Below are 23,647 nucleotides of genomic sequence, written 5' to 3'. Positions count from 1 at the left end.
ATTTTTGTAAAGTCTGTCACCTGAGGGTTGTAGATTGTTGTCAGAAAAGTGAAGCAGTCTTAGAATGGGGGAAAAATTGTCGAGAGAGATCACTTTACCAAACATCGGAGTTTCAATCAATTCATTTGTTGATCAATAGTCTTTCATCTGTTTTTCTCCACATGGCCCATCAACAAAACAGATGCCAGGAAAACATAAAGTATCTCCACGGTTATGCCTTGCCACTTATGTAACTTTGACTTTTCCTTTATGTCCGTATTTTCCATAACAAATAAGTAGTACTTGTTCATTTCAGACACTATCAAGTTCATAATATTATGATCAACAACTTCTTTGAAAATCAACACTTCAAGTCTTGACTCATTGTCATTATCATTCACATGAAGATTATCACTAACATCTGAATTTGATGGATCAAAATGAGCAGAAAGCATACAAAGAAACCTACCTACAGAACTCCACTTTCTTTCTTCGGTTTCAACAGCTGACAGCTTTGCCTTCTTTGCAACAGCGGGTTGCACTTCATCCTCGGTTTCTGCGTTGTCGTCTTCCGAGGAATTACCATTTTCATTCTCATCGGACACAATACAATCACTATCTCCAGCATAAATATCAATTTCACCGTCAGACTCCTCGTTAGTCAAAATATTACTTATATCTCGCGAAGCAAGCCTGCATCCTTGACTTGATCCTGCCATTACCATGTGTATTTATTTACTATCAGAGTGTTTTGTTTCTACGGAAACCAGAGATGAGGGAAAAGAAAACTTATGTGTATTGTCAAGGAATAGTCATGCAATGCACTCACACGAAACAACAATAGAAAACAGTTCCTGGATGTTGTCGTAATTCGTAGCACAATCTCTTAGGTTACGTGACTACAGATGCTGGGACAGAACTTCATCAGAGAACACGCAAGATGGGACAGAACATGAAATAAAATTTGCTAAACATATCAAGCATCCCCAAAATTGTTCTAAAAACCTGCCAGTATGATGTCAGGAAACACTTTCAAACATTCAACATGAAACATGAATAGACAGCGCTACTATTCAGGCGCCAACTTCTAGAACGTAAATAGACAGTACTTCCGTGGGCCACGCGCAACACTGCCATAAATAGATGGCAGTTCTGCTCAATGGGTTAATGTCAACAGTGTAACAATAGCAGCAAATTTATTAATGTACAAAGGCAATTTGCAATTATTTAAGAAAAGACTAGGTAAATGACAGATAGGGAAACTGCCACCAGGATGACTGCCCTAAATTAAGATCAGTGGTGACTGATTGAAGGCAGCATATATGTGAGGATTTACAGAAGGGAGAAGTATTTAGTCAGCTGTATGAAAAGATACTTGGACATAGCGATAATGTCCAGGTACCAGGTGTCCACAATTAAAGTTATGGTAATCAGTGTGGTACAGCATGGGCTGTAATGATTGTAGGAGTCTGAAATTTTGTTGATATGCTAACTAAGCAATGCGCTTGCGAATTATGCCACAAAATTTAGTCATTTCAAGTTTTGCCACCAGGCAAAAATATGGCGCTGTAAGTGGTCAGAATGTGCAATATTTCGTAACTCTGACGTCAAAATGTCCTTCTGGTAGAACTCCATTGTGTCAATTCCTTGGTTGTTGCTTGATGACGCATGCTGATTCCTTTTGTGAAGTGAATCTTTGGTGTAATGCAAGAGAGTTGAACTTTTCTGTGTGAAACATAATGCCTATCGAGAAGAGAGACCGCGCACTACTAGTGAAGTTGTTTTTATCAGAATGGCAGCAATAGCAATTGCAGAAATATCACTGACAGAAACAGCAGAAAAGAGGTCCCATGACAAGTAATGGGGTGAAGAAAATGATTAAGAAATTTGAGGAAACAGGTGAATTAGGTATTGCCCCAGGGAAAGGACGGCGGCCCATCCCCATGGATGTTGATGAATTTGCTGTAGCTATAGCAGACCGTGCAGCACATTCTCCCAATTCTGCAACCAGTGCTCGGGCTGTGTCATGTGAATTGTCGCTACCCCAGTCAACAGTTCACAAGATTTTGCGGCGCACTGGCATCGCTACAAACTTTATACTGTTCCCAAATCGAAACCCCAAGATGTTGTACAACGCTGTGACTTTGCCCTTAGGTTTCTGGCACACATAGAAGTGGACAACATGTGGCCAGGGAATATTCTGTAGACTAACAAGGCGAATGCACAGAACTGTCGCATATGGAGTTCAACTCCTCCAAACATTGTGCAGGAACAAACATTGCATTCAGCTTACGACAATGTTTGGTGTGGTTTTACAAGCTCCTTCATTCTTGGTCCGTTTTTCTTTGAGGTGGGCATGTTAGGTTTACAGTGACATCTGGGGCCTGTTCCACGAACGAACTTCGCAACTTTTCAACTTTGCACCTTTCAATTCTTGCAAAGTGCAAAGTCTTTCTATTCCACCATGAACTAGGTTGTACTTTTCAATTTGTTCACAAAGTGAAAAGTCTTTGCGAATGAGTGATCCGATCGAGTTTATTCCATGAGCAAACTGTATAGGCCTAATACTCTATGATTTTGATGCTTTACTTTTCACGACGAACTTGATGGTATAATTGTCGTACCGTTAAAGTTTTTATCAAGGGAAAGAAAGGTTATTAGAAGCTGACTGTGCTGGAAGTTGTCAAGGAGAAACGTGACATCCTTTTTGGCAACTTTAAAAAATAACCTCTCAAATGATGACATACATCAATGTTAACGAGAGTACCGTCAACACATACACATACAGAAGAAAAGTCACCCTTCATTAGAAATCCCATTACCTGGATTACCAGGCCAACGTACTGTTAGGAAATATTACATTTACTATAACATCTACGACTATGGTAACAGTTCTGCAAATAATTGATTTGATGTCGCATGCATTGCTGCTACACCGTGCAGCTGGGCACCATTTATTATGTAAGCATATAAGAATTTGTTCTTTTTCAGAAAGGAATTGACTTCTTTTTGTTGCATGTTTCAATAAAGGATTGATCATTTCAAGAATATAGTCAAGCCTGTGTTGGGGTAATACGAAATCACTCGTGAAATTCCGTCGAAGTGAGGTTATGAAAATTAATCCTGTCTTTGTACGTTCTCTTATTTGATTCTTCATCAATGTCCTCACTTGATGCTAGCAAAAGCTCACTTTGTAACGTGTTTATATCACTAAACCAAATTCTAGGCCGAGAAACTAGTGTACATACTTGTTAATTAACAGATGAAAAGGGAATCATCTCTTTGCAAAATTTATGAAAACTTTTCACTTCATTTCTTTGCACTTTGCTTTTCTGTACCAATGGAGGAACATAACAGGCTTGAAAAGTGAAAAGATTCCTAACTTTTCACTTTTCACTTTGCAAGCTAAATCTGAAAAGTGATGGTGGAGCAAAATCTGAACTGAAAAGTGCAAAGTGAAGAGTGAAAAGTTGCAAAGTTCGTTCGTGGAACAGGCCCCTGCACGTTATAAGGACCTCTTTGTCCAACACATGATTCCAGCTTTGCAGGAACACAACTGTGACCACACCGTTATTTTCATGCAAGATGGGGGCAACACCACATATCGCTCGCCAGGTGAAAGAATTGCTTTGAGAAACCTTCAGTAACGACCGCTTTATCTCTAGGCATTTTCCAGATGCGTAACCTTTGAGGCCCCCCGATCTAAATCCATGTTACTTCTGGTTGTGGGGATATTTGAAAGATCGTGTCCATCAGGGACGTGTCCGGTCTCTGCCTGATCTAAAGGCTTGCATGTCACTCTGGTTGGGGGGTATTTGAAAGATCGTGTCCATCAGGGACGTGTCCGGTCTCTGCCTGATCTAAAGGCTTGCATGTCACTCTGATTTCATCAGATATGCTGCGGGCAACTATCGACCGTGCCATGTTATGGATGCACCATGTTGCTGAGTTTAGAGGCTATACTGAACAGTGTTTGTAACCATAAATGCTAACAAACTTCCTAGAACCACTGTTATCATGTGTTTGATCTTCCTTGCCTTTTTTTCTGTGAATCCTACCATTGCTTAGAGCACCTAATTTTTGCCTGGTGGGAAAAACTGAAATAATTATTTCTGTGTTATAATTTGTGAGCATACTGCTTAATTAGCATATCTACAAAATTTCAGACTCCTACAATCATTACAGCCCATGCTGTACTGTGCTGAATACCACAACTTTAATTGTGGACACCCGGTAGATGAGGCAACTAATACTAGCGAAGTACTAAAATTTACTTATGATGATAAAGACATTTATTTTTTAAAAATACAAAATTTGACAACTAAAAAAGCTGTTGGAATTGATAAGATTTTTGGGGATATACTAAAGGCAATGGATTGGGATACTGCCCCTTAATATCTCAAGTACTTATTTGATTACTGTTAGCATGAAGTAGCTATACCAAAAAAATCAAAAGTTGCTGTAGTATCACAAAGGAAAGGGTGATAAACATAAAGCAGGTAATTACAGGCCAATCAGCTTGGCATGTGTTGCATGCAAGTTCTGGGAAAGCATTCTTTCTGATTACATTATACATATGTGAAATTACTAACTGGTTTGATAAAAGGCAAATCAAGTTTAGGAAAGGTTATTCGAGTGAGACTCTACTTGCAGGATGATGATGATTTTCAACTGTCCACATGTGTCCATTATGCAAGTTTATGATGCTGTCTCTTCCAAATGTGGCCACATCGGTGAACAAAACGGACAGTTACAAAATACTTTGTTATTTAAGGTCAACCTACCTACGAAAAAGCATACATCCCTTTATGTCAATTTATCAAATGAGTGCTTATGATGCAACAGAGGATTCATGCACTCATCACCAAATTTATGTGCAGTGTTTTCAACATGACATTCTTTTTTATAAGACATTATTTTTTTAGAATTCACACGACAGGTCAATTATTTTAATGTGCATGTGAAATTCCACTTTTTTTTCAAAAGATTAATTTTAAGGATCCTCGTGAAGGTCCAAATGGTTTAATTTTTTTTTTGCTAGGGGCTTTACGTCGCACCGACACAGATAGGTCTTATGGCGACGATGGGATAGGAAAGGCCTAGGAGTTGGAAGGAAGCGGCCGTGGCTTTAATTAAGGTACAGCCCCAGCATTTTCCTGTTGTGAAAATGGGAAACCACGGAAAACCATTTTCAGGGCTGCCGAGAGTGGGATTCGAACCTACTATCTCCCGGATGCAAGCTCACAGCCGCGCGCCTCTACACAATGGTTTAATGTATGTTTTTTAGTTTATAAGAGAATGATTAATGTTTACCATTAATTGTTTGTCAGCTGACGGTGGCTTGAAACAAGCCAAAACATGCACTGACCAATTGTAACTCATCATGAACATTACCAGTATTGATTAGCTTGACCTTAAATAACAAAATATTTTGTAACCGATAACTGTCAATATGAATCACACTGAAATTTGTAACAAGGAAAAAAAAAAAAAAAAAAAAACGGATGATGGACAACAAATTCATTAGTATGGAAGAAAATGAAATGGTGTATGGCTTTTAGTGCCGGGAGTGTCCAAGGACATGTTCGGCTTGCCAGGTGCAGGTCTGTTGATTTGACGCTCGTAGGCGACAAACACGTCGTGATGATGTTTTGGCTTGTTTGAAGCCATCATCAGCTGATAACCAATGAAGACAACACATACACCCAGCCCCCATGCCAGCGGAATTAACCAATGATGGTTAAAAGTCCCAACCCTGACGGGAATCGAACCTGGGACTCCTGTGACCAAAGGTCAACACGCTAACCATTTAGCCATGGAGACGGACAGTATGGAAGAGGCCATGTGCAACACCTGTACTTCAATAGCAACACACTGTAGGACATTTTCTCTTTTCTTGTTATGATCCCAGGAATCAACCTCCAATGTTTGTTACAAATGCTTAGATACACCTTCAATAGGAACTACCAAGTGCACTGTTAACAATGGAATAAAGGAACACTACTGTCCCTGACATTTGAACCAACTGAATAAAAAAGGAGTATAACTTGTACCTAAATAAATAACGTATACCTAGTCCACATACCTTGAATAAGAGATCATCAGTACCTTTGTAGGTTCCATACATGTTGAATAACCACAATTTAGAGCTGGGTCCAAATAGGGAATCCATCTTACGAAATGCCAAGTCAATGTCAGTGAGCTGAACACTAGAGAGACTTTTGCTTCCAACAATCTGTAGGAAATACAAATATGTCAATTTTTAGATGAAGAATTAGATTTTATCACTGTTCCAATAGAATAAAAACCTTCATTTCATTATGCCTTATGTGTTGTGAACATATCCTTTCAAAGACTCCTTAAATATTCTTAAAAATCATCTGTATAACTGACAGGTCCACTTTGCTTCTCCCCCAACAAAATTTCAGCTTTCCATGTTAATTATTTTCTAAGCTTTGTCATTTGAGCAACCTCTGATTTTAGGAAGCAGAATATGATTATATTTTAAATAAAAATAATTATATTAAAGTATCTGAGGAATAAGGTAATTTTCAGTTCATTTAATTACAGTAAAATCTTACACCTTGATAAATAAACAAACAAACAAACAAAAAATTAATTCATTCATTTTAGCCTCATCCCAATTACGAGACAAACAACTGGCAACTGTTCATGTGCAGCTGGCTTAAAAGCAGCAAGCATTCTATTTACCCAACATCAACAAGTAGGCAGGCCTGGTGTCAGGAAAGGTCATGCTAGGTGCTGGGCAAATAAATAGCAAAGTGTCATCTTTAGAGACAAATCGCACTTTTGTCTTGGCTGCACAGACTGTTGCAATCATGTCTATTGACATACTGGAAGAAGAGGTGCTGAGCCAACCTCATTGCTGAAAGGCACACAGAAACAACCTCTGGCATTATCTGGGAAGCTACTGGCCTTAATGTGACATCACAACTGGCGAATACTGAGGGCAATATGACTGACAACACTTTGATGATGGAGCACAGAGCGACCACAAAGTTTTACTAAATCATCACAGCCAAATCCTCTACTTGCATGTTTAATTCCAGGTTTGCAGTCCCACCTTTCCATGTTGTTGGACTTTCATTTTGAAAACTGCAGTTCAAGATGTAACAACACCAAATAGGAGCAAAGTAAATGTTCATCACAACTGTTAAACTCTGCCACCATTCTAAAAAGTCCTTTCCCAATGTAAATGGCACCAAATACTTTTCATTCATTCATTCATTCATTCATTCATTCATTCATTCAATCAATCAATACTGATCTGCATTTAGGGCAGTCGCCCAGGTGGCAGATTCTCTATCTGTTGTTTCCCTAGCCTTTTCTTAAATGTTTTCAAAGAAATTGGAACTTTATTGAACATTTCCCTTAGTAAGTTATTCTAATCACTAACTCCCCTTCCTACAAATGAATATTTGCCCCAATTTGTCCTCTTGAATTCCAATTTTATCTTCATATTGTGAATTTTCCTACTTTTAAAGACGCCACTCAAACATATTCCTCTACTAATGTAATTCCACACCATCTCTCCGCTGACATCTCGGAACATACCACTTAATTGGAATAATAACAATAAGTTAATTTATTAATTTGACCACTTAATCAATACAATAAGTCTTGTCTTTGTTGATTTACGTTGACATGTTAACTAAAATGGTACGTGTTTCGCCTTGTATATAGGCAATGGCTGATGATACCTGATTTTATTTTAAGGTTAAGGCAATGGCTGATGATGCATATATACAATGCAATATATATATGTCCAATCGTTTGACATGGCCAAACCATTTCAAACGGGTCCTTGTCACTTTTTCATTCAGGGATGGGTACACACCAGCTTCCTCCCTTATTCTTTCATTCCTTACCCTGTCCCTTTTTGTCTTCTGTACCATAGTGTAGACACCTCATTTGCAAATAAAGAGATTTTGATTTGATTTGATTTTGATAGTACGTAGGAACTTCATTTCTGCGGCTTGTAGTTTGCTATCCACTTGTTGGGTTGTTGTGCAGGTTTCTAGGCCATATGTTAGTATGGGGGTGAAGTATGATTGGAATAGAATCTGCTTTGATCTTAAGGGAACTTGTTTGTTCCAGAGGAGGTTCCGAACTTGATGGTAAAACTGAGCTGATTTTTTGATGCGGTTGTTAATCTCATGCTGTATTCTGTTATCACTTGAAATGATGCACCCAAGATATTTATATTGGTCTACTGTTTCCAGGTGTGTACCTTCCAGCATTATTTTTCCTTTCTTCTTCTGCCTGTTGACAGACATAGTAACAGTTTTTGATTTATTTATTGTTAATCTGTGTGCTTTCAAATGTTCATTCCAGGTGTTCAGCCTCTCTTGGACTTCCTTCTCTGTATTTCCCCAAATTACTACATCATCTGCAAATGCATAGATGTCCATATTGTTCTTCTGCTTAATTTCTTTCATGACTTCATCCATGACAGTGATAAAAAGTAAGGGTGAAAAGGTACTGCCTTGTTGCACTCCTTTAGTGGTTTGGAACCAATCAGAATTACCGTTTCCTATCTGTACGCAACTGCAGCAGTCTTCGTAAAGCATTTTAACTTTCTGGATAAGACCTTTGGGTACATTTTTTTTCTTAAGGTCTTCCTTGGAACATTATCAAATGCTTTTTTGAGATCCATAAACACTAGTGTTAAGTCTTTGCCCTTCTCCCAATGCTTTTCTAACAGTATTCTAAGTGCAAATATGAGATCGGTAGTTGATCGGTGTTCTCTGAATCCATATTGTTCTTCCTGTAGTTGTGGTTCTATTATTTTCCTTAGCCTTTTTTCAAGTATTTTCTCAAATATTTTCAAACCATGAGACAATAAAGTGATCCCTCTATAATTGCTACATTTCTTCCAGCTTCCTTTTTTGAAGAGAGGTATTATTATTCCCTTTTTCCAATCATCTGGGACTTTCCTATCCTTCCATATTGCATTAATAACTCTATGAAGCCACTGTATTCCTATTGCACCAGTTGCTTTGATCATATCTGCACTGACTTCATCAAATCCTGTTGATCTTTCTTTGGGCATACTATTAAGGGCAGTCTCTACTTCCTTCCAAGTTGGCGGGCTCTCTTGGTCAGGTTCATCATTGCAGCTTAAACTGACCTGCATGGTTACATCATTGGGGTCTTTCCCAGTACAGTTGTATAAATTATCGAAATAGGATTTCATGAACTTCCTTATTTCAATACGGATCAAAAATGATATTTATCACATATAACATACCACTTAGTCGAGCAGCTCGTCTTCTTTCTCCCAATTCTTCCCAGCCCAAACCTTGCAACATTTTTGTAACGCTACTCTTTTGTCGAAAATCATTCAGAACAAATTGAGCTGCTTTTATTTGGATTTTTTCCAGTTCTTGAATCAGGTAATCCTGGTGATGGTCCCATACACTGGAACCATACTCTAGTTGGGGTCTTACCAGAGACTTATATGCACTCTCCTTTACATCCTTACTACAACCCCTAAACACCCTCATAACCATGTGCAGAGATCTGTACCCTTTATTTACAATCCCATTTATGAAGATCTTTCCTTATATTAACACCTAGATACTTACAATGATCCCCAAAAGGAACTTTCAACCCTATCAATTCAGTAATTAAAACTGAGAGGACTTTTCCTATTTGTGAAACTCACAACCTGACATTTAACCCCGTTTATCAACATACCGTTGCCTGCTGTCCATCTCACAACATTATCGAGGTCATGTTGCAGTTGCTCACAATCTTGTAACTTATTTATTACTCTATACAAAATAACATCATCCACAAAAAAGCCTTATCTCTGATTCTACTTCTTTACTCATATCATTGATACATATAAGAAAACATAAAGGTCCAATAATACAGCCTTGAGGAATTCCCCTCTTAATTATTACAGGATCAGATAAAGATTCGCTTATATTCTCTGAAATCTATTTTCTAGAAACATAGCAACCCATTCAGTCACTCTTTTGTCTAGTGCAATTGCACTCATTTTTGCCAGTAGTCTCTCATGATCCACTCTATCAAATGCTTTAGACAGGTCAATTGCAATACAGTCCATTTTACCTCCTGAATCCAAGATATCTGCTATATCTTGCTGGAATCCTACAAGTTAAGCTTCGGTAGAATAACCTTTCCTAAAACCGAACTGCCTTCTATTGAACCAGTTTTTAATTTCACAAACATGTCTAACATAATCAGAAAAGATGCCTTCCCAAAGTTTACATGCAACACATGTCAAACTTACTGGCCTGTAATTTTCAGCTTTATGTCTATCACCCTTTCCTTTATACACAGGGGCTACTATAGCAACTCTCCATTCATCTGGTAAAGCTCCTCCGACCAAACAATAATCAAATAAGTACTTCAGATATGGTACTATAACCCAACCCATTGTCTTTAGTATATCCCCAGAAATCTTATCAATTCCAGCCACTTTTCTAGTTTTCAACTTTTGTATCTTATTGCAAATGTCATTTTTATCATATGTAAATTTTCATACTTCTTTAGCATTAGTCTCCTCCTCTATCTGGACATTATCCTTGTAACCAACAATCTTTGCATACTTCTGACTGAATACTTCTGCCTTTTGAAGATCCTCACATACACACTCCCCTTGTTCATTAATTATTCCAGGAATGTCCTTCTTGGAACCTGTTTCTGCCTTAAAATACCTATACATACCCTTCCATTTATCACTAAAATTTGTATGACTGCCAATTATGCTTGCCATCATGTTATTCTTAGCTGCCTTCTTTGTTAGATTCAATTTCCTAGTATTTCCTTCAATATCTCCTTACTTCCACAGCCATTTCTGACTATTTCTTTCCAATCTGCACCTCCTTCTTAGTCTCTTTATTTCTCTATTATAATAAGGTGGGTCTTTACCATTTCTTAGCACCTTTAAAGGTACAAACCTGTTTTCACATTCCTCAACAATTGCTTTAAACCCATCCCAGAGGCTGTTTACATTTTTATTTACCATTTTCCACCGATCATAGTTACTTTTTTTAAACTGCCTCATGCCTGCTTTATCAGCCATATGGTACTGCCTAAGAGTCCTACTTTTAAGACCTTCCCTTCTAACACATTTATTTTTAACTATGACAAAAACAGCTTCATGATCACTAATGCCATCTATTACTTCGGTTTCTCTATAGAGCTCCTCTGGTTTTACCTGCACAACGTCCAGGATATTTTTCCCTCTAGTTGGTTCCATCACTTTCTGAATCAGCTATCCTTCCCACATTAGCTTATTTTCCATTTGTTGGTCATGCTTCCTGTCGTTTGCATTTCCTTCCCAACTGACATTTGGTAAATTCAGATCTCCCGCTACTATCACATTCCTTTCCATGTTGTTTCTCACATAGCTGATTATCTTATCAAATAATTCTGAATCCGTGTCAGCGCTACCCTTTCCCGGTTTGTACACTCCAAAGACATCAAGTTGCCTATTACCTTTAGAAATGAGCCTTACACCTAGAATTTCATGTTTGTCATTTTTAACTTTTTCGTAGCTTACAAATTCTTCTTTCACCAGAATGAATACTCCCCCTCCCACCATTCCTATCCTATCTCTACGATACACTCTCCTATCCGTGAGAAAATTTCTGCATCCCTTATATCATTTCTCAGCCATGATTCAACTATTACAATATCTGGTAAATATATACCTATTAAATTACTTAATTCGATTCCTTTCTTTACAATACTTCTACAGTTCAATACTAACATTTTTACGTCATCCCTACTTGACTTCCAGATCTCTGTACCCTTATCACAGCTCCCTAGACAACCCCGTTTCCCTGAATGTACCTCCCTATTACCCTTCCAAACAAATTTCCTAATTTATACGTACCACTACGGTTTAAGTGAAGGCCATCTGAGTGCAGATCCTCATCTCCTACCCACCCATTAGGATCTAGAAATTTCACTCCCAGTTTCCCACATACCCACTCCATAGTAGAATAGAATAGAATAGATTTATTTATCATCAACAGGTTATTTTCCCAATTAAAGATGATTCAATAAAACATAATACACAACAAATACACCTTAAGTAAATAACACTAATTTCCTAAAATAATAACCAAGTTCAAACTAAATCTAGAGACCTTTTTATATGCATATTTACAAAACCTTAAATAAATAAAATAAATAAATAAAACTCAATCTCCTTAAATAAACTACATCTAGTAAGATTTACATATTTATATATCTTACAGATAGGGCCTTACATTCATGAGGTCATTAGGGCATGTCTGATTTTAGACGGGGGGTGAGTGAAAAAGGTCCACTGATTCACCCACCTCATTCAGTGATGTTAGTGCCTTCACAAGCCATGAGTTAGCCCGAGCCACAGTTCTCACTTTAGGCAGATGAAAAATATACCTTTGCCTAGTATTTCAACAAGGAACATGTAATGGAATTAGCTCCAGTAATGTTGAGCAATCCACTCTGTTCGTCAGACACTTATAAAGAAAGAGGGCATTGGGTCATCTGCGGCGTGTGTGCAATGTCCTCATGCTCATAGTCTCACAAAAAGACTTGTAATCGGATGAAGAGAGAGAAATACCCAAACCCTTGTAGCTGATCCATTTCATGAACCTTATTTGAACTCTTTCCACGTTTTGTATTAAATACTGCTGAGAAGGCAGCCACATCTCGCAACAATATTCTAACGATGGCCTGATTAGAGTGCAAAACTAAGTTATTAGAGTTCTAGGAGAAACAAATTCAGCACAATTTCTTTTCAGAAAGCCAAGTAATTTAAACCCTTTCCTAGAAATCTTGTCTAAACGTTTCTCGAAGGAAAGACCGTAGCAGTTTGAAAGTGTCACACCAAGATCATTTATTTCATTCACACGAGCTATTTGGAAATTGCATAAATGGTAGGGGTAATTTACTGGTTCCAACTTGCGTGAAAATGTAATTGCGTTGCATTTTGAAGCATTCAAACCAAGCAGCCACTTTTTACACCAGTTACTTAGTAAGTTTAAGTCAGACTAACAACTTACAGTCCAACTCACTATTGATTACCTCAAAGATCTTTAGATTGTCAGCATAGAGAAGGCAATTAGTGTGTTGTATAACTGATGTTATATCATTTATGAATATGACAAAGAAAAGAGGGCCCAGTAAAGAGCCTTGGGGGACACCTGAAGTAGGGTGGTACAGCTTTGACATATTACCATCAGCTTTTACTACGCAAACTCTATTAGTGAGATAGCTTCTAATCCACTCCAAAACACTTCCTCCTATCCCATATGCTGACAATTTGGTGAGTAGAGCATCATGTTGAACTGAATCAAAGGCTTTGAAGAAGTCCGTATAAACAACATCCACTTGTTGCCTCCTATCGAGAGATTCTGAAATGAAATTGATATACACCGCCATATTGGACACGGTAGAGCATTTCTGTACAAAATCATGCTGTGCTATATTAATATACTGTGAATCTTCTCTGCCACCTTTGAAATTAGGGACAATAACACAACAAGCCTATAGTTATCGAACACCATTTTGTCTCCTTTCTTGAACACTGGTATGACGTAACCTTTCTTCCACTCACACGGAAAATACCCTGACGATAATGACATATTTATTATGATGCTAAGTGGCCTACCTAGCTCAGATGCATATTCTTTCAATACTATTGCGGGTACGTCATCTGGACCACATGATTTGGAGGTATCCAAAGAAGCAAGAATTGAAGATACCTCTGCTGGAGAGGTCACTATTGAAGTTAGGCCTATATCACACGCGGACGAAGTGGATAGATTACACTGTGCGGCAGATGAGTGATACTTTTCAAAGGTATCTGCAAAACTGTCCAAAATTCTCTTCTTGTCCTGTAATTCTTTCCCGTCCTGTAGCATAGTAGATGGCAGGTGAGATGACCTCCGTTTGTTGTTTACAAAATTCCAGAAGCACTTTGGGTTGGCAGCTAATTTCGATTCCATTGAAGTTATATAGTTTCTGTATTTTTGAGCTGAAGACGCTTAAATTCACCGTGTATGGTCGAAAATTGCACATAATCACTACCATGGCCCGTTTTTTGAAACTTCCTTCTTGCCCTCTCCTTTTCTTTTAATTTATCTATTACCTCAGAGTCGTACCAGCATGGGTGCTTCCGCATGCTAACTATCCAGGACGGTACAGTGTCTTTTATTACAGCGCGAAGGAAGTCGTAGAAAAGGGTTAACACCTTGTTGATGGAGGGGGAGTCCTGGATTAAATTCCAGGGACACAACGAAAGGAGATCTCTCATTTGAGGAAAATCGGCCTTAGTCCATGCAAACATTAACTTTCTCTGCGGTACGGGGCACATAACTTGCGGTAAAGATAGAGTGAATTCTACAGCTCGATGGTCGGATGTAATTACCTTTCCCGTCTCAAAGCAGTCCAAGTGCCCACAGTATTGATCCGATATTAGAACAAGGTCCAGGAAGTTCTCGTTTCTTGTTGGGAAGTGACACATTTGCTTGAGTCCGAATTCACTGACGATTTCAAGAAGTAAGCAGACTTCCGCACATCTTTATTTTATAATGGGACCAGGATTCCAAAGTCTCCACAAACTACAAGGACATCCTATGGGTTTAAAACAGCTGTGACGTTGGCCAGTGTTGGTCGAAGATTACTCATCCTAGCAGTCACTTCGTCCGATGGCAGGTAGCAGCACACTACAAACACAGACCTCCCTGATGTTGGGGAGGCCTTGACCACGAGACACTCCCAGTCTCCCGCCAGCTCTGGCCGGGAAACTGGCCTTAGAGCAGATTTCACAGCAACCATAATCCCTCCCCCTTTCACTTTGCTACTATGGACCTGTCTTGACGAAACACACAGTAATCAGTAGACAACAGTTCATTATCACCAACAGAATCATTTAACCAGCTTTCAACTATACAAATACAATCTTTGCTGGCGTCACTGAAAGCGAGGTTAAAGTCCGTCAAAGAATTACACATGCTCCCTACATTTTGGTAGAAGAAATTCATACCGCTGTCATGCTGGGGTCCTGGGTTCAGATGTATGTCGCCGGACAAAGCCAATAGAAGCATACAAATCACTGAACCAGGATATCTTTGGGCTAGAGTTCGTCTGTTGTTTTCTCGCCTGGTTGTGACGTCACCAGATACACAATCCCATTTAAAGCCAGCACGTGGGCTGAAATACGAAGCTTTGAACCATTCACAAAAACGTTTTCCCAACGGTTTTCATATTTCACGTCGAAGTCTAGCACATTCTCATCCCGGTGGCAAACTCAAACGGGCGTGATACTACATTTGAACACTAATAATAGACAAAAGACATGGAGCAATATCGACACACGACTACTCCCAGACGCCATCTTGGTGATAAGATTAGACCACCTGTCTTCTACAACTCCCCCCTTTCCTTACTCTCCCTCTTATACACCTACTGTAACCTGTATATTGTTTGAGGGAGGCCTATCATCCTTCCTGTCGTGCATGAGAATACTAATTATCTCCCTCAAACTCTCCATCTCCTCCCTCATACCCCTCAATGCCTCGCCACACCCACAGTCCTACACTTGCTCTATTTAGCCATTCTTTACGGGGGAAAAAAAATCAAAATAAAAGAAAAAAACTTATGTGCAAAAAAAATGAACGGAAGGATATATTGTCTGGGATAGTACTCAAAGATCGCACGACAATAAGGTTATTAATATACGACTACACTACAATACTACTTAGTTGAACTCTATTTATATCCTACAACACCTGCTAATTACTGAATACCGAAAGGAATACAGAAGAATTACACAAATCTAAACTGCAATTAAGTCTATCCTAATTACAACAACAGAGTTTTAGTAAAAGAGTTTCTACAGATACCTCTACTATACCGGTACTACACAAACATTTTACAATAATAAAATAAGCACGCTAAATTGTTGGTTTTTTTTGCTAGTTGTTTTACGTCGCACCGACACAGATAGGTCTTACGGCGACGATGGGACAGGAAAGGGCTAGGCGTGGGAAGGAAGCGGCCGTGGCCTTAATTAAGGTACAGCCCCAGCATTTTCCTGGTGTGAAAATGGGAAACCACGGAAAACCATTTTCAGCGCTGCCGACAGTGGGGTTCGAACCTACTATCTCCCGAATACTGGATACTGGCCGCACTTAAGCGACTGCAGCTATCGAGCTCGGTCGCTAAATTCTAATAAGATATTACTCATATACTACTGTACAGTACACTACAATAAGTTTAAACTAATTACAATACCGGTAGCGTATGTCACTACTAAACACAAACAGAAATGAAAATTGCAAGTTTGAAATTTGCAAGAACTACTATACTCAAAGATTACGAACAAAGCTAAATGCTTAGAGAGGTTATTATTAGTACTATGCTCTAATAGATTCACACAAAAGATACATACGAATATAGCAGGCAAGATACAGTGCTATCTAAATATACTGTATCTACACTACAATTCTCAGCTGAAATGTGGTTATCTGAATTTTTACTACTACGCAGGTCGGAGAATAAAAGTGTTCTTAAATGCTGAAAAATAAGAGGTTGTCTACAATAATTTCTGTCAAAACTACGCCGGGGGTTGAACTGCAATATTATTGGGATTTAGGAATTTGATTATTAACTTTTACTCGATTCACAAACGAAGGTGGAAAGTACAAAGTATGCAGGGAACTAAGACTACAAATTATCGGAATATAGTAATCAGCTGATTTTGTATTTATTTACACAACTACCATGTGCATGTAGCAACAATCGTCAACAATTCTAATAGAATTCTAATAGAATTCTAATAGAATCGTCACTTATTAAAGTGCTCCAGAGAATATGCTTCTAATTAATAGAACAAGGTATCTGATGATTTTGCATAATTTTATTTAAGAGCTTATATTAAAAAACAGTTACAACTTACACAAACAGTTAGTGAGACAAATAGGTCTATAGCTTCCTGCATACTTAGGATTTTTGTCAGGCTTGAGGACAGGAATGTATATGCCCTCTCGCCAATGAGACGGAAACTCAGCCTCTATCCAGATTCGGTTGAACACTCGAGGGAGATATAACAGACTATCCTCACTAAGGTGTTTCAACACCTGGTTATGGACATTGTCTGGCCCAGGAGACATGTCCTTGCAAAGCGCCAAGGCACTGCGGAGTTCCCACTCCATAAAGGGAATGTTATAGTCCTCTGAAGCTTGAGTGGCAAAACTAAGGTGATGACGTTCTGCCTCCTGCTTCAGAGCAAGGAAATCACTATGGTAATTCCCGTAGCCAGACACATCGTTGTCAATGATTTGAACAGTGTGAGTGGTAAAGTGAGTGAAGCAACTGCACTGAAAATAAAGAAGGTGTTAGAGAGAAGAACTGTGGGTCACATTAATAAAAAGAAAATATAGAGGTTCCACCTTTTCAATACACTCTTATTAAGTTGTTTTTTGACTGTCAATAACGTCTTATATTTGTTATGCATGTTTATAATTATTTATGATTTAGTCCTCTTGCCCTGTTCTCTTAATCAGCTGATAATGACACTTGAAATGTGTCGAAACCAATCCCAAAGTTAACATGTTGTAACTTAATAGTGGTACAACTTAATAACAGTGTATTGGAAAGGTGGAATCTCTATATTTTCTTTTTACTACTGTGATTCTCAGTTCAATACGGAACAATTATGATGAAGTTTTTAACTTTAAAAGAACTGTGGTTTAAAAACAATATGTTCAATTGGCAAAGCCTTATCAGGTGAAAATTTTCTTGTTACTGTCTCTGAGTTAAATCCAAGATACATTGCATGCTTTGAGGATACTCCGATAGTTTCTGCTGAAGCATTGCACTAAGTAGTTATCCTGTTTTATACTGTCATATGCTGGTTTGAAATCAATAAACAGGCGGTGTGCGGTGATCTTGTACTCTCGGGTCTTCTGTAGGATCTGTCTTAATGCATGTATCTGATCGGTGGTCGACTTCCCTTTTCTGAAACCACATTGATAGTGTTTCCTATTGTCTCTTCTACATGCTGCAGTAGTCTCATACAAAATATATTGGAGAATATCTTATATCCTATGTTCAGCAATATGATACCCCTGTAATTTGAGCAGTTCAATGGATCTCCTTTCTTATGTATTGGGCAGATCAACCCTTCCTCCCATTCTCTAGGTAAGCATTCATTTTTCCATATTTCAGAGATGACCCTGTGAAGCCTTTGCAGGAGAGTTGTTTTTGCCATTTTAATGAGCTGTGCATTTATATCATCAGGCCCAGGTGCCTTGTTGTTCTTCAATCTGTCGATGGCAAGTTCTACCTCTTCTATAGCAGGCAGATTCATTTCTCCATTGTCTATTTGTGGGGATCTGATCTCTAGCATTACTTCTTTATTACAGTGAGCATCATTCTCTACTCCCTCAAGCTGTTCCTGGAAATGTTGATTCTATCTCTCTAAGGCTGATTCTCCATGAGCAGATAAAACGCCGCTGTTCGCCCGCTACAAACCCGCTTGCAGAACAGAACAATGGGGTATTTGTAGAGTTGTCTATACGGGCGGTTTGCACGCCGCGGGTGGACGCGTCCATGAGCGGGCAGGCGGGTCTAACGCCAGCAGAGGCCTCATTCCCACTAGCGGTAGAACAGTGAATCAAACTTGTCACGGGTGAACAATGTAGTGGAAGTGGAAAATGTTTATTGAAGACTTTATTTGTAAAGTGTGGTAATATGTTTTATTTGTAACGACCTAACCTGTACAGTGTAATATTTGTAACATATGTATTTGTAAATAGTAGATTTCAGTTCTGTACTTACTGGAAGTATCTAGAAAATTGTTACATGAATTTTTGAACAGGGTGTGTTGCTTTTTGTTGGTTATGTGTTCTAGAAGGCATTTTCTAACTATTCTGGAAATGGAAGATTCGGGAACGCGTGTATTCGAGAAACTTGTTTAAAGTTCGCGACTGAAAGTAGGAGTTGTGATTGGTGAATCTAGGTGGCGATAGGCGGACTCATACATTCTGATTGGCTACTCCAAGGCCAGGGTTTACCCTTATATAGAGTGCGAGGCAGCATTTCGTCGTCTTGTCTTGGCCTGGTCTGCCTTAGTCTGTCTGAAGTTTTACGTCGTGTGCGACGCCTCACTACCGGGATGGGCCACCTTCGGGTAAGCACTCTTGAATTCCGTTCTGGCTAAAATTTCTGTAATGTTTGGTTGCTATTTCGTATAGGAGTCTGCCCTAACCTAACCTAGATTCACCAAATTAATTATTTATGACGCCTTAGTTTCTTAGCTGGGCTTGCCTGTTTGTTTTCGAGGCATTCCCATTTCTTGTTTCACTAAATATGTAGATTGTAGTTTAATATATTTACCTTGCGGTTTGTCTCTGGTAGTTCAGTGTCACTTGATGTACGCTAGAGTTTTGGAGAGTACGTTTACTTCACTGTAAATTGCACTGTACAACTGGATTTGTAACTAGATGTATAGTTGGTTTGAAATGTTGAACTTGTAGGAAGGTATTATCAAAGAACCTCTAAGTTATGTGTATCACAGAGTATATAGTTCGTAAGTTGCAAGTTGGCGGATTTTGTTCGGAATGTATTTGTAAATAATACTTTTCAAATTTAAGGATCACGGTTGATTATTCGGAATCTGCAATCTAAGCCATGTCCATGCCCTCGGTAGGTCCTAGCTCCTTCCACCTTCCTGGTTTATTGTCCACTAGTTGGCCCTACTGATATTTACGTATGATGTTGTCGGCGGAGATCCGCGTAGTTTCAGCTGATGTTCAACTGTGTGTGAAGTTTTTGGTACTGCGTAATGGCACTTACCTTCCTTTACTGTGTTTAATGTTTTGTTTTAGTGTAACCGCTGTACAATAGGTTACAAAACTCCACATGACGGCAGTAAGCAGTTCACCCGCTCCTGTCGCACGATAGGAACTGCCTGAATTGTAACTGAAAATATTCTTTACTAGCTGATGTACCCGTGCTTTGCTACGGAATTCTACATTGTATACTGAATTCTAGGTTAGGTAGTGTACACGTTGTGAGCAAGATTGTATTAAATTCCATGGCTCTTAACGTTACCCTAGAAACGAGACGGGGAAGTCGCCAAATGTCTATTCTTATATGAAGACTGGGTTAAGGAATATTCATTGTAACGGTAGGCCCGCTTGCTTACTATCAGTCACAATCAAGAAAGACTGTCTTAGTCAATTTCCCAACTGAAATGAACATAGGTCATTACAATGATGTCAGTACGAATGACACGATTAAAAGCAATGTCATATGAAATACTCGACCAAATGAAAAACAACACATTTTCTCACTTTTAACGAACAGTACAACGCTTCCAATCTAACAATCCAAATTTTCAGAGCTGGAATGACCAAGCCGCAGACAACCATGATCCGTGAACACTCTTCGTCTTTTTTCGGTGGGGGTGGGTGGGTCGAATAGTGGAGAGTCCAGGGCAAAAACTACGCCCTTTTACTACTCTGAATCAGAAAATCTCAATTCACTACACTGGCGGGGGAAGAAACTATCTGAGTTGGAGGCAAATTCTTCCTCAAAGCCAGAGGTGAAAGCCCCTCTTCACTGCTAATTTGGAATAAAATGAATAATGATTTAATAAAAGTGAAGTGGAAGAAGCTTTTCTTAAGAAACAGCTCTCTTCAGGGTTGAATTTTGAATTATTTAGTGAATTGTGGTGCTATAATTTGGAGTAGGCCAAAATTGTATTTCTAGACCAGGTCATACTACTACTACTACTACTACTACTACTACTACTACCACTACTACTAAGTGAGCCTCTGCCTTAAATGTGCACACTGCTCATTCAAAACAGCCCGTCAAAGTAGGAATCGAATGATTGGAATACTACGAAGAACCAGTGTGTTACGTACCAGCTGTATCAGAAAATGTATGAACCAGAGGAATGGAATGCTAAAGAAGAACATTTTCTAACTTCCCAGCTATTTCCCGCCAATATTCAGTCAGGCTGTTATACTCTGTAAGCAGCAGTAATCCCATCTATCGGAGTTGAGTGGCAGCATAAGAGACAAAGAACATCACAACAAACAATGGTCAATATAATGTTATTGTTGATGAATGTTATGCACTTTCGATATTGTAGGCCTTCACATTTAGTTTTCTTCCAACTCTGAAATACCACTCGTATCATAGTCGGTATAGTAAAACTGAATAAAACATAACGGTAAGGGTGTATTCTGCCCAAAGGCAGAGGTGTGCCTGAGCCGGCGTTCACGTACGGTAGGGTGGCCAGTTCCTTTCCGCTCCTCCATTCCCTTCCCCCCAACCAACAGCGCGTGGCAACCCATCCAAATCTTGATCACGCGCAATGTTGCTTAACTTCGGAGATTTCACGGGATCCGGTGTTTCAACACGGCTATGGCCATTGGCAATAAAACATAAATGATCGGAAATTGTATTCTCTCTAACTTTTGTTATGCAGTACTTTTCGATAGGACCAATAACTTATTGCAGGTATCGGTATTTAAAAAACAAATTTTAGAAGCCTTTCCATAAAATGCAAATTGAATAAAATTGTTTATAGCTTACACTGTAGTTTCTTATTCCCCGACACAATGTACCAATTTTCATTACATTCTGTTAACCCATTTTCTCCTGTGGTGCGGCATTGATACGGACTTAGCAACAAAAATACAAATTCGTGAATGCCTCTGTTATCATAGCTGGTATGGTAAACATGTATGAGACATAAATCATCAGAAATTTAATTCTATATACTTGAGTTATGTAATATTTATCGATAAGACCACTAATAATATAAATATTTGAGAATTAATTTTCAGGCCTTCCCCTAAACTAGCATTTCACTCATTTAGTAACGAAATGAAATCCTACAACCTGTTTTCCAGTCACTGACTGGGTCAGGGATGTGATGAATGAAGCAGATATAGGCTATTAGTACGATGGGGTCGCCACTCCCGAAGTGATTTATTAATCAAGAAGTAAGTATAAATATCCACCTAATCGATACTTTATTAATGCCTCAGGCAAAATTGAATAAAATTAAAACTTACAGGACATGTTTCGACCACTTAGTGGTCCTCTTCAGCTGTATAAATAAAGAACTGAAAAGAAAAACATTGACAATAAGCACAAATAAAACATAAATGATCGGAAATTGTATTCTCTCTAACTTTTGTTATGCAGTACTTTTCGATAGGACCAATAACTTATTGCAGGTATCGGTATTTAAAAAACAAATTTTAGAAGCCTTTCCATAAAATGCAAATTGAATAATATTGTTTATAGCTTACACTGTAGTTTCTTATTCCCCGACTCTATGTACCAATTTTTATTTGTGCTCATTGTCAATGTTTTTCTTTTCAGTTCTTTATTTATACAGCTGAAGAGGACCACTAAGTGGTCGAAACATGTCCTGTAAGTTTTAATTTTATTCAATTTTGCCTGAGGCATTAATAAAGTATCGATTAGGTGGATATTTATACTTACTTCTTGATTAAACATCGATACGGTCATGAAATGGACAACTTGTAATGATTTATTAATGACTGATAAATGCTATGAAATGAGAATGAAGAGTGTTGCTGGAATGAAAAGATGACAGGGAAAACCAGAGTACCCGGAGAAAAAACCTGTCCCGCCACCGCTTTGTCCAGCACAAATCCCACATGGAGTGACCGGGATTTGAACCACGGTATCCAGCGGTGAGAGGCCGACGCACTGCCGTCTGAGCCACGGAGGCTCTCGTTTAGTAATATGCACCTTAGTAAGTTCAAACAGCTCATCAAATGAAGCAACTGACATTCCATAATATTGGAAAAACATTTCCGGATAGCTCCTGTGTTCGGAAAACGTTAAATGAAATTGTTCAGTGGTGAGCCGATTCGATAACGCAGGGCGAGTCCACCAACGTCTTTTCTTACCAGGTTTCTTTTTTAATATTGCTAATAACTATAGTTGAACAGCTCCGACAACACAACCTATTTGTAAGACATCCATCATTATAGTATGGCAGGTTTATCGCTGGTGGAGAATGGCTGCGTGTGACGCCGGTGTTTTTGGTGCTGTTTACAGGCGTCAATTCAACCACTTGTGTATAATAGGCAAAACGTTTGAGCGGTCAGGCAGGCGAACAGCGGCGTTTTAACTGCTCGTGGAGAATCAGCCTCAGGCCTCCTCTATGTTGCCCGTCAATTCTCCATTAGTTTTTCTGCAGTTTAATGTTCTTGTTGTAAATCCTGTTCTCATATTGTTGATCAAGCGATAGTACTTTCTCGAATCATTCTGGGTATGCATCTCTTCTATTTCCTTGAGCCTTGCTTCATGATACTCCCTTTTCTTCTTCTTGTGTACCTGCTTTTCACTTCTTCTTAGCCCTCTGTATGTTTCAACAGTATTTCTGGTACGTTTATTGATCACTGCTTTGTAGGCTATATTCTTCCTTTAAGTTATTTCCACCCACACTTTATCAAACCAATCTCATAATGTGCCCCTACCACTGAAGTCTATGTTTCTTTATTACATTGGTAATAAGGACCTCAAAGTTATCATGATACATTTATGGTTAAGTTAAGAATCATATATATATATTTATTACTCGTGAAGTTATGTGTAATATGTTGGTGTGTGTATA

At 38.7% G+C, this 23,647-nt stretch overlaps 1 protein-coding gene across 3 annotated transcripts in view; it reads right to left on the bottom strand.

The window, feature by feature from the left end:
• The window catches only part of LOC136857087 (transferrin), a 389,183-nt gene that overhangs the window by 38,568 nt on the left and 326,968 nt on the right, over positions 1-23,647 (bottom strand). For 2 of the 3 annotated variants that reach the window (XM_068225055.1, XM_067135471.2), the window contains exon 14: positions 6,065-6,214. In XM_068225055.1, the coding sequence (XP_068081156.1) occupies positions 6,065-6,214 (150 nt within the window). The remainder of the gene's footprint in view (positions 1-6,064; positions 6,215-23,647) is intronic. The other variant, XM_067135472.2, reaches the window with a different exon arrangement.

Source organism: Anabrus simplex, chromosome 1 (genome assembly GCF_040414725.1).
Source record: "Anabrus simplex isolate iqAnaSimp1 chromosome 1, ASM4041472v1, whole genome shotgun sequence".
Classification (NCBI taxonomy): domain Eukaryota; kingdom Metazoa; phylum Arthropoda; class Insecta; order Orthoptera; family Tettigoniidae; genus Anabrus; species Anabrus simplex.
The sequence above is the reverse complement of the archived record's forward strand: the minus strand, read 5'-3'. Positions and strand labels throughout refer to the sequence as shown.